Genomic DNA, 12173 nt, shown 5'->3' on the forward strand with positions numbered 1-12173 from the left:
AAGACAGTGTGTGCCACAGAGTCAGTACTGCATTACAAAGACAGCTGTGAAATAGAGGTGTTTGTGTTCATGGTGTAGCTGGCCTGATAAGTTGGCAACAAACAATCTCCAGTTAACGGGGACCCACTGATACACTACAGTGTTTTCTCCACTTGTGTTGCTTTTGTTTTGCACAGGGAAAGTGGCTGGGCAGATTTAAAAAAATGAAGAAAAATGAAAGAAGAAGAAGAAGGTTAAAATGAATGAAAGATGTATCACAAGTGAAAGGGTGAAAAGTTGTTCATTTTTGCAAGGGAAATAATGGATGTACTTTAAATGTTTTGCACGCTGGTGTCTTGAGTCATTCACTGTTTACCACATCTATCAAGCCATCATATTGTTAAGTTTCAGTATAACTGAACAACTACCAAATTGACTAAAAAAAATTAATTCTCTGGGGCCCAAGGACAATGAACAGAAATTAATCTAACGTGAGCAATCAATCCAGGCACTTCTACAACACTTACTAATAAAATCAGTGAGTGGACTGAAGTGAACCATAATTTTGGATTACAGCAGAATTTTAAGTATGGAAAGTTTTACGGTGCGCTCTATTATTTTGACATCTCACCGGAAATGCTTTGTAAATCTAATGCACCTTCACTGAAGTATGCCGTTCAATTGACTGGATTAACAGGTTCTGACTCGGGCGAAAGTCGCCTCGCACAAAGTGAACAGGAACAGGACCCACGCAGCTCTCACTGTTTGGAGATCACTGGGACTTTGTGAGGCACCTAACCAGCAGGACGTTTCCATCAGCTCTCACACAGCAAACACTCCTTTGCATAACACCTGGGACTCTACAGCGTAAATTTGCGTTGCATGTGCATCAGGGCAGGAAACACCACACACACACACACACACACACACACGCACACACACACACACACACAAAAGTGAAATGATCTTTCACATTCAGCCAACCTGAGACACAAATCTCAGTCCTGAGTTAGTGGTTTGCAAATGTCTTCCAAATCATCTAATATAGGAGCAGATCTACTAAACTATCTAAACTGCATATCTACAGTGAAATTTAACTAATCAGATTTACTTAAGTAGGCCCACTGTACACCACTGCAGATCTGAGGTAGGCCTGCTTGTACTTTAGTATTTTGTTTTGGTGCCACTTTCTCCTTCTACTCCTCTACATTTCAGAGGGAAATATTGCAGTTACTTTTCAGTTGCTTACTTCTCAGTTATTTTAGCCTACAAATTAACACCATTTTTCAAATAGCTGCATACCCAACAGTAGAAACAAGTACAGTAGTTTAACCAATTAGCAAACTGGCAGAAAAAATCAGCTTCACAACTATGACGATTTGCTGCTTTTCCTTTTAATTGGTTAAATAGATGAAAATAATTAAACTAGTTTCAGTCCTATGCAAAAGTATTTAAATATTAGCTCCACCTCAACCAACTGCAACTGTAAAATCCTTCTTGTGTATTAATGCATGAGTAATAATAATCTAATGATATATAATAGTATAATAGTCACAGGGGACATTTTTCTGCATTGAGTAAGCATACATATATGTATAAATACATACATATATATGCATAATTGTATACGAAATTATACTTCATTACAGTATTTTTACTTTGTGATATTTACATTTACATTGTTACTTAGACTGGTAGTAGTAGTTACAGTAACAGTAGTATTACAAGTTTGAATAAATTTGGTCCCATTTCAGCTTTTCGGGGTTGTCCACCGCCCCCTGCTGGACGTTTCGAGGAAGCACTTCACATCCTCCTCGGGCTCACAGGACGAGTTGTCATGGCAACTGTACAGCATGTGCTTACAAAAACAAGAGCTTGACCGTTCACCGACACTTCTGTCGACGTTCGACATCTACGACGCCATCTTCTTCTTCTAGCACTAAGCAGAGAGTTAAACCGACCATACTCGCTTAAACAGAGGGAGGCCGAGGAGAGTCAAGGATGAGCGGAGCCAAAGCCCGCAGCGACGCGCCTGTTGCTGAAAATGTCTCCGGCGGCGGGCACAGCACTGCGGCTCCTCCGCGGGATCGCAAGCCCGGCGGAGGAGTTCTGAAGAGGCTCAAGTCCCGGAGGAGCCAGGTGGACAGCAGGCCCGTCACGGAGGAAGACCTGCGGACACAGAATGGACACATCACGCCGGAGGATGTGTTGGGACTGCGGGTGGCTACGCGAGGTTTTAGTCTTTTTCCTATAATGTCTCATGTTTACGTGAACCTATGATGAATGTGCTGCCTTTGCTATATCTGAATGTAATGTAAGCGAGTCTCTACAACCTACAGAATACATTACTGAAAATCTACACATTACGTAGACCTGGAGTAAAAATAGAGCAAATGACGTCCAGTTATTGAGGAGGATTACAAGGCTGGAATCTGTTAGAATTACCTGAGGAGATACATGGCAGCACTTACAATTGTCAGACGTCATTAGTCAATACTTGACTCATGGAAAAACCGATGTTTGTATTTTAAGCAGCTGAACAGACGCTGGCGGTGTATTAATGGGAGGCTATTGTGACATAAAGGTTGTGTTGGTGCCACTTTAATTGATCTAAGATTCTACTATGACAACAAACATAAAAAAATGACCTCATGGAGCAGTAGTGTTACATCATGGGCAGGACTGACAAAGAAGACCCTGTGTTTGATCAATTCAATCACAACAAACAAAAAAAATGACAACATGGTATATTCTCGTCAGTGTTGAAGCCCTGCATTTACAGCTGCTGAGGGGAACATATGACATTTGAAAGGAAATTAAATTGTAAGTGTGGCTTGGAAATCATTTGAATGTTCCTGACTCCTGTCTGTCATTGTTGCAGGGTACCTCTGCAAACCTGAGGACAATATTTATAACATCGACTTTGTACGTTTTAAGATCAGAGACCTGGAGACCAACACCGTCCTGTTTGAGATTGCCAAACCCCCACATACAGGTACTGTGCACGAGCTCCCTCCTTGTTCTGTTTTATTTTAGCATTTGTTCTCTGATGCAAATGAAGCAGCTGGCTGTGAAGTGTCTGGCTTCTGAGCACTTAAAAATGAATGCGCTGACCCTGCCGGCAGCTTGTTCTCGTTATTATCTTCAAATGAATGTGAAATCAATGAAACATGGTCCTCAGTGTGAATTACTCCAATGTCTCTCGATCCTGTCTTGTGGGTCTCAGAGGACGATGAAGAGAACAGAGAGGCAGACGCCAGCACAGGCCGATTTGTACGCTACCAGTTCACCCCAGCCTTCCTGAGACTGAGGACCGTGGGAGCGACGTGAGTGACTCACACATCACCGACAGACGCATTCACCTCTTCCATATACAAACAGCGAGTGCAGTATTGCTTCCATCAACTACACAATCCTTGAACCAGTGCTTTATGACCTTAATAACATTTTCATTCAATAATTCCCCTCCCTCTGTGTTATCCTGTGTTAATAAGGGTGGAGTTCACAGTTGGAAACCGGCCTCTGAACAACTTCCGCATGATCGAGAGACACTACTTTCGCGATCACCTGCTGAAGAGCTTTGACTTTGACTTTGGCTTCTGTATCCCAAACAGCCGGAACACCTGTGAGCACATCTATGAGTTCCCTCAGCTATCTGAGAGCCTGGGTGAGTCATCGTTTCCATTATGAGTTAAATATGACTTTGTGAACAAAAATATTACATATGCGTGGGTTTCGTCCGGGTGCTCCGGTCTCCCCTACCATCAAAACATGTGCCTTAAGGTGGCTGCTCACTGTTCCTCAGTGGTGATTTAAACACAGAGAAGTTTCACTACGTTGTACACAGTATGATTGCATATAATGTATTCTTCTTGTTAATTAGTGTTACAGTTTCCAGATGTTGGCTAGCCATGTGACATTTTGAACTTTTGTCTTTTGTTTTAAGATTTCACCCAAAGTATTTCCCCATATCATGAAAGTTATGCCCCTCCCTGACACATGTGGCAGTATGCATTCATATCGGTGTCTGTTTATCTGACTTTGTGCAGACATTTTTGCGTATACAATAACCTTTTAACAATAAGTTTCAGCTCTGATTCGAATTTGGAGCACCTTGCTGCATCTGAAAGGATCTTCTCAGGTTGTGTACAGTACAATGACACTGTAAAACATGGAGAGCAAAATCCTTGTCCGGCGTGAAATGCATTGTAAAGCTCAGCTTACGTCACAATGAGGAGTCAGAGAGAGCCAAATCAAGGGAGTATTTTCTTCCTTGTTATCCGTTCAATTATATCTGCAATGAGCCCACCGCCAAGACGTGTCCCTCTGCTGCTGTTCAGCAAGGAAACACTGCAGCACAAGCTGAAACCTCATCCTAAAATATCTGACTTTGAAGCATACTGACTTCATTTGTTTTTTTGCGTAGAACAAAATTTGGTCCTCTGTGTTTGTTTCAAGGCCAAAACAGGATGAAACAGAGGGATGATTTCAACGACCAATAACCCTTTCAGTCAAAGCTACGTACTCCAGTGCATTGATAGCATATTCAGCAGCACTGGTTGTGTTGTGATCTCACTGTTATTACTGGAGGGGAAGTATCTGCAATGCTGCCCCCAAACCAAAGCTCTGCCCCCTGAGCAACAGAGCCACTTAAAGCCATTTCAATAGCTTTATCAAAAATACTGACCAAATAAGTTCATGTATTTTTAGCTTTCATGCCGTTAGTTCTAATTGCTTCAGTATTTTAAAAACAAAACTCTGCTTGAGTCGATGACGTGCGTGTGTTTTACTGTTTTTCAGTCCGTCAGATGGTGGAGTGTCCTTATGAGACCCGGTCAGACAGCTTCTATTTCGTCGACAACAGACTGGTCATGCACAACAAGGCAGACTATGCTTATAATGGAGGACAGTGATATCTGCCTGCTAGCATGCAAACTCGCACACAAACATGTGCATGCACACACGTACTCACATTTATAGATATACATATACACACATGCATGCACATGGCTGAACATACACATACACTTGGCTCACCCATACATGCACAAGCAGCTACAGACGATTGCCGCTTGTGTTTGCGAGGAGTTGTTATTCACTGGGGTCATCTTCTGAGGGTGCATTTGATATTGCAGGAGGTCAATACGAGTCCAGACAGGAAGCTTCTGTCTGAAAAAAAGCTCAATACAGGTTAATTTATCAGTTATTTGATAGGTCTTATGTCTCTCAGCAATTTTAAAAGTGTCCTACTACCCCCTCAACACACACACACACACACACACACACAATCCCCAAGTGACACACATAGTCTTTACGCAGTGTTTGTCAGAAGCAGCTGTTCTCAGAGCTGCCGCCTCTACAATCCACTTCAGACAATATCAGGGGAAAAAGAGAGAAACCATCCACAAAAACACTGTCAAACACACATGGTCACTCCTGAGATCCCCTCCCCATCTCGCCGTCCTCTCTTGCTCTCACACACACACACACACACACACACATACATACTCACAGACACATCGACTATAGTGCTGTTTAAGGTTTTGATCAAAGGTCTCTGAGATTATTGCTATATTTTTTGCCTACTTAACAGTTTTCTCTGGTTCATAGCAACGTGTAAATAAATCAGGTTATGGTTAACTGGGATATAACCGTAACCCTGGACTGCAAAAAAAATCAAAAGTCACTAACCTCATATTATGAACAGTCAAGAAGGGAATTTCAAGTTTTTTTTTATATATATAAAAAAATTCTGTGCAGAGAGTGGCAGAAATGATCTGATATTGTGAAACATGTGATGATATGAACCTTAAAAAAGTGAAAAGATTTGTAAGAAATTATGTGGTACTCAGTGTGGGGGAAAAAGTTAAATAAAAAAGTCCACTTGATCCACTGAAAAGGTTGGGCTTCCTTTATTAAAATCTTTTCCCCCACTGAGTTTAATTGCCTGTGGTTTTAATTCATTCCTTAATGACAGACGTCTTAAAACATAAACAAGTTGGAATATGAAACTGAGTGGTCTTTCTTCTAGCTAGATAGTGTACTTCCTATTTGTACTTTGTAAATTTCTGTGTTTGTAAATATATATATATATATAGTTTGTAAAAAGTGATCATATTGAATAAATGTACATTTTGAGATACAAAACGTGTGTTGTTAATTTCCTTTTCTGATGGAGGGGGAAGTTGAAGGAAGTTGAGCTGATTTTGGTAGAAAGACAAGTTCCAAAAGCGACCACTAGGAGGTGTTATATTATAAATGTGTTATAAATGAGTGCTATTGCTTTCAGTTAAGCTTCATGTTTGATTGTGGAAAAGATCACAGCAGTGGTTTTAATTATTATGCTAGGACATGTTGACATTTTGGTATTTGCTTAAAAGTGCAGATGAGGTCTTGATCTGATCCCTTTATATTCGTCTATGATATGCTGTGATGTCGCTGCAGAGGGGACGTAACGCTGATAATATCATTTTAATTCCACATATTTACTTTATCTACATGCCACATGTGATGAGCTGGCAGAGCAGGCAATACATTTTGAAATTTGTTCAGGATTGTTACACTTTGATCATCCGTTTATGCAGACTTGTGGGAGTTAAACCAAAATCTGAGCCTTTCTCTATTTATTCTTTCTCGGGCTTTTTCTTCCTGTCCCTACGTTCATCTCTTGCTGTCCCTCAGTTTCCAGCTCTCATGCCCGAAAGCTTGTGGCCTTTTCTCTCTCACCTCTCCTTTTCTGTTTTCTCTCTCCACACCTATGCAGTTTCTCCCTCCCTCGCTCTCCCACTCTGTGTTTTTCCCTTTTCTTTCCTCCTCTCTCACCTGGTAACCAGACCTCTGGAGAGGAGTGTTGAGTTTCCACTTTCCCAGAGAAGAGGACAATCTGAGCCACACAAAGACCCACAATGGACCCCCTCTGCTCTGCTCTCTCCTCCCTTTGCTCTGTCACTGCACAGCACACACATATGCAGAAATATATACCGAATCATATAAGAATACATAAACCCTCTGCTTGTTATTCCTGTTTACATTCAGTTTGTTTTACTTTTCTATGCATGACACTTCATGTCATCTTTTCTCCTTTCTATTTAACTCCTGCTTCCATTCTGCCTGTCTGTCTATATGTTTTGGAGTTTTCACTTCCTCTTTATCAACGAACCCCGATACACGATATGACCAGCCGGCGAGGTGACTCTTTAACTCTGCGCATACAACACAAACTGCATACATATCTTTCATATTTCGCATATTAATTTGGTCCATTGTTTACGTATAAATATTGATTGGGGCGGCTTTAATGGTAACATTAACAGCACTTATGAAGAGAAAAACTGCAAAGAGAAGTTAAATCAGATTAGTTTGCTACAATTGAGTGAAAGTTTAAATGTGTATGATACCTTAGACGTTTAGCATCAAAGCTAAAACACTAATACACTAATCTCATTGTTTAATCACCAAAAGCTTCAAACAGCCTGCAGACAACACAACCTTTTCCCCAAAAAGTGAAATATCCCTGTAAAATACACAAAAACTGATGGTGTGAAGATCTAATATGTCAGTTTCTGATTAGAGCACAATGCAGGCTACAATTTAACTGTGAGCTCATGAATCAATGACCACGGCCTTCCATCAGGCTGTAGGGCCTGCACACTGCAGCACGCCAGCCAAGCAGCTGCACTGAACCACATGTTGGTAGCCTATCACACAAACCTCAGTGCATCCAGCCTAAGTGTTCACAATGCACGTGCACAGACGCATCCACAGCAATAAATACACACACTTTCCAACTTTCCAGGGATGATTTGTGTGTTCCCAGGCCTTCGTGGAATACAGTCATGCATCGACAAGCTCGCACCGGAAACAACTGGACAGGTGGGATAAATCAGCCTCGTTCACCCCCTCCCACTGCACACTCACACACACACACCTATCTTTGTAACTGGCTTTCCCATATATCCTGTTCAGTGGATCACACCACATTGAGATTAGGAGTGAGAAGCACTGGTTTATTGAGGTTCCCCTGAAACGCACACACACACACACACACTCACAGATCTGCACTCAGGCAGGGGGACGGGGGGGGATAGTGGCCTCCTATAAATAGCAGCTTGGAATGGCGTTGATAGGTCCTGTGAAAAGAAATGGAGGGGGGAGTGGAAAAAGGATTAAAAGAGACACAGGGACGCAGTGCAACGCTGCTTGTTCATGTGTGTGTCTAAGATACTTTGAAGGGAGGTGACATGGATTTTTTTGCTACCAGCAAACACCACCCATCCACTCTCTCTGTATCGCTGTCATGCCTCCTCATCCTCTCTCTCTTTTTCTTTCTCTTTCTCAAACTCCAGTTCTTATCCCTTTTTCTTCCTTCCTTCCCGTCCTGCTGCGAGGCCCTGGTGTGAAATCCATCATGTGTCAACACCACATTACCCGCAAAGCATCTTCTAACAAAGAGATGATGAGTCATGGCGCAGCCCTCTCCTTTAGGTCGGCACGATGGTCTCAGAGATGGCCGTGACTCCAGCCGTATGTGTCATGATGTCATTTCCAGGAACTGCTTTGTGACATCACATCACCACCTGAAAAGAGGTCAGGACAGACGGGGAAGAAGGTGCATGCAAATATGAAGAAATATAAATTTAGCAAAGTAAAAAAAAAAAAGAAGAAGAAGAAGACAATTAAAAGCTCAACTCATAATATCAGCTCAGGAAAATGTGTTTGTCTCTTTTAAATGAACAGCTCATTTTGGATTGAATGTGATTTAATGTCACGTCACGCAAACATTTGTAGATGTGACAATATGAAACAGATAATTAGTTATCCGGTAGATAATAACGCACACATTCCCACACCAATTTCCATGATGGCAAGTGCAGTATTGACAATCTGTCTTTAAGTGTTAGGTCTCTGCTGATTTGTAACCAGAAGCCCTTGTGTGGCTTCTATGTGCGTGTGTGTGTATGTCTGTGTTTCCCTGTGTTTGTCCGCCCAGCCGTCTGTGTGGCACTACAGCGTAGATCTCCATCGCTGCTGCTGCTGCTGCTGCTGCTTATGCTCATACAGCCAACAGACAGAAATAGTGTGTCATCAGGATAAATAGGTTGTGGTCTGTTTGTCCTCGCAGGAAGCCCACAGCTGCCTTTGGAAGCCTCTCAGAGCCTTCCACCACCATCAGTCCAGTTTGTTTTGTGTGCGTACGATTAATAAAAGGTTAACTCAGCCCTCAGTCAACCTGTAAATCTCCCCCACAATCTCTTCCTTCCTCTCCCTTTCTCTCCTCCCTTTGTCTCTCTCCCTTTGCCACACCTTCCCCTGGGGAATGGAGGGATTGTGATCGGAGAACGGAGGTGGGGCTCCTGGCTCAACCACAGGTGTGCTTGTTTCCTCCCTTCTCCTCTCTCATGTAATGATTTCTTTGGCTCGCCACCTGCCAGGTGGAAAAAACACCCACAGAAAATGGAGTGCTTTAAAATGGCCTCCTCTGTTCCACTTTAAAAGACTTTTGCTTGTTCTGTCAGTCTTTAGCCATCATCAAACATTCCATTTGTATCCTTTTTCACCGTCTGCACTCAATTCACTGAGGTCCTCCGGGACTTCTTATAGCTCGTTTATGCTTTGCATCACATGCAAATGACGGTTTCTGCCTCTAAAAACTGCTGCAACAGCTGAAGCTTACAGCAAACAGAGCCACAGCTTTTCAGATGGCCAAGAGTTGCCCTCTTTTTTTTTTTTTTCAGCCTTTTCTCTCAACTCTTTCAAACTGCCTCGAGGGTGGTGGGGAGCAGGTCCCAGGCCCTGGCATGTCAAAGGTTGCTCACAGACAATGGGTTCCCACTCTAGGTCAGCTGTGGTCAAAGAAACAAAAGAAGTGAAGACTTGGACTGGACAGGCCATCGCAGTGTTTTCAGGTGGCAGAGTGACAACAAGACAGAGGGAGGGAGATGGGAGAGAGCAAAGGCAGGGATAAATAGTGCAATGTGAGCGTACTGAAAACCTCTCTCACACAAAGACCCACCCACTCAGTCACTCTCTCTCTCTCACACACACACACATTTGTACCAGTTTTTCTTTTATGAAGTTAACACGTAAGTAAAAATTTGAAAACACTGTTGCTCAAGTTTCTGAGACAGGTTAGTCAAGGTTGTTCAAAAGCTTGACATCTGCCTCTTTAATCCTTAGTCCTTCTCACTCTCCTCTACTACTTTAAATGAGTAATCACGTGGAAAAACTGCACTTGTGCATTATAATCATAAGGTAAAGCCAAGGGTTTTTGCTTAATTCTCCCTGTGTCTTTTCATATTGCTCTAAAACTTGTTCCATCCCTTCCCCCACGCCGCTGTCTTTCCCTTCTCTTTTTTATTCAGTACCCATTGATCATGCATGCAGAAATTCAGCACGCCCAACCATGGCTCCAGCCAGGATAGGTTAGCTAGTGCAAGGCCTTGTCCTACATACTGTTCTCTCGCTATGGTCCAGCAGGCCACAGTCACACCCTCCCCCTGATCTGCCTCCCCTCTCCCCTCTACCACACACACACACACACACACACACACACACACAAGCACCCTGCGGCCCATCTCAGAACCAGCACATGCACAGGTCATCATGTGGTGCTGGGAATGTTAACTCATCATCACTTAAACCGTTTAGTCAGGTGCAGAGGGAATGAGATTTCTTTTGGCTCATTTCTGTTTCTGATTCGGTCTCACATCCAGCTTGTGTTTCACACACACACACACAGTTGTTTAATTTGAAAGAATATTCTGTGCTATTGTAATCAGATTATAACATCTGAAATACAGTAAAACTATAAACCCCAGCTTGTTACATTCCATTTGGGCTTCCCAGAAAAAGAAATAGTTTTCGCACATGCAAAAAGATTTTGTATGCTGTGAGATTTCGGTTTTTCCCGTGTGTCAAGATCACAAGGTTTCAAGAGTGAAACAAGTGTATTTCACATAACTGTATGAGCAGAGGTTTCACTTTTGTTAGAACAGCTGAGGTATTTGATGAAACTGCTCAGTTGACCAGGTTTGCCCCGGCTGAGAGGGAGAGAGGGGGGGAGAGAGAGAGAGGGAGAGAGAGGGAGAGAGAGGCTGACTTAGAGGTAATGCTGCTAATCTTCCACTTAGCTGGCTAGGACGGCCTGTCACGTGGGGGTGAAACAGAGAGAGAGAGAGACTGAGAGGCTAAGATCATGTTTAGATGAGGGTTGAATTGTGACTGGGTAAGAAATGGATGAAGTATGTCGTGTGAGCTGTGGGTGTGGTAGCTGTTTTGGATGTGATGGATTAGGGATGAGAGATGGGCAGCGTGGAGAGGTGAGCCGAGGGTCGGACCGGACGAGGATGATCGATGGGTGGAGAGGGTTGCACAAGGCTTTAGGAGACTTAATATTGAGAGAATTAATGTTGAAGATGATGAAATGAATTCATGTAAATATGAATTAATATTGCAATTGGATCTGGCCCAGGTTGGACTGAGCGAACGTGAATGAATACCGCGACATAACATATCACATCATATGGGATCACATTACATCACGTATAATCGACGTCGTATCGCGTTACATTGTGCCATGTAAGGTCACATCACATTACGGCCATCCGACATATCATGTCAGATCACATATGAGATCACAACGCAGCACATCACCTCAGCCATCAGTGGTTCTCAAAGTGTGGCCTGCAGGCTGATGGCGGGCCTCAGAAACACTCTGTGCAGCATGTGACATGAAATGCACACATCATACACTAATCAATGCATCAATACTTTCACTTTCGATAGAACACTTGCTTTCTGCGTCAAACTGCACTCTCCTAACAAGCATCTGACAGGTCAGGAATGACAATGTGCTGGTTGCACGGTAACCAGTGGTATCTTATGAGTGTCACGGAAATCACGTTCCATCATCAATGCTTGTAGACTACTGGGAAGAAAAGTTGATCAGCTACTTTGTGTGACCTCGGGGGGAGACAGATAAAGTCATCTTCCTTATCTGAAAATAGCGGAATTCTGCGCTCAAGGAATTTTTAAAGTTAAACTCCGTTATGAAGCCAATCACAAATCCTACGACGTGTTCATGGATTTTCCTGTTGGGCCCTCAGTCATGTGCTGTCTCTCTCTAAATCAGCACTCAGTCATCAAAACTTTGAACATAAGGGCGCATAACATAACATAACATAACATAACATCCA

The 12173-nt window shown here is 42.8% G+C and overlaps 1 protein-coding gene across 1 annotated transcript; it reads left to right on the forward strand.

The window, feature by feature from the left end:
* Window positions 1-1645: 1645 nt before the first annotated feature.
* On the forward strand, window positions 1646-6120 carry LOC124056692 (protein unc-119 homolog B-like). The gene is made up of 5 exons (XM_046384389.1): window positions 1646-2212; window positions 2861-2974; window positions 3206-3305; window positions 3474-3646; window positions 4780-6120. The coding sequence occupies exons 1-5, from the start codon at window positions 1981-1983 to the stop codon at window positions 4890-4892; spliced, it is 732 nt and encodes a 243-aa protein (XP_046240345.1). The 5' UTR covers window positions 1646-1980; the 3' UTR covers window positions 4893-6120.
* Window positions 6121-12173: the final 6053 nt, after the last annotated feature.

The sequence above is a fragment of the Scatophagus argus genome, chromosome 3, assembly GCF_020382885.2.
Source record: "Scatophagus argus isolate fScaArg1 chromosome 3, fScaArg1.pri, whole genome shotgun sequence".
Taxonomy (NCBI): domain Eukaryota; kingdom Metazoa; phylum Chordata; class Actinopteri; family Scatophagidae; genus Scatophagus; species Scatophagus argus.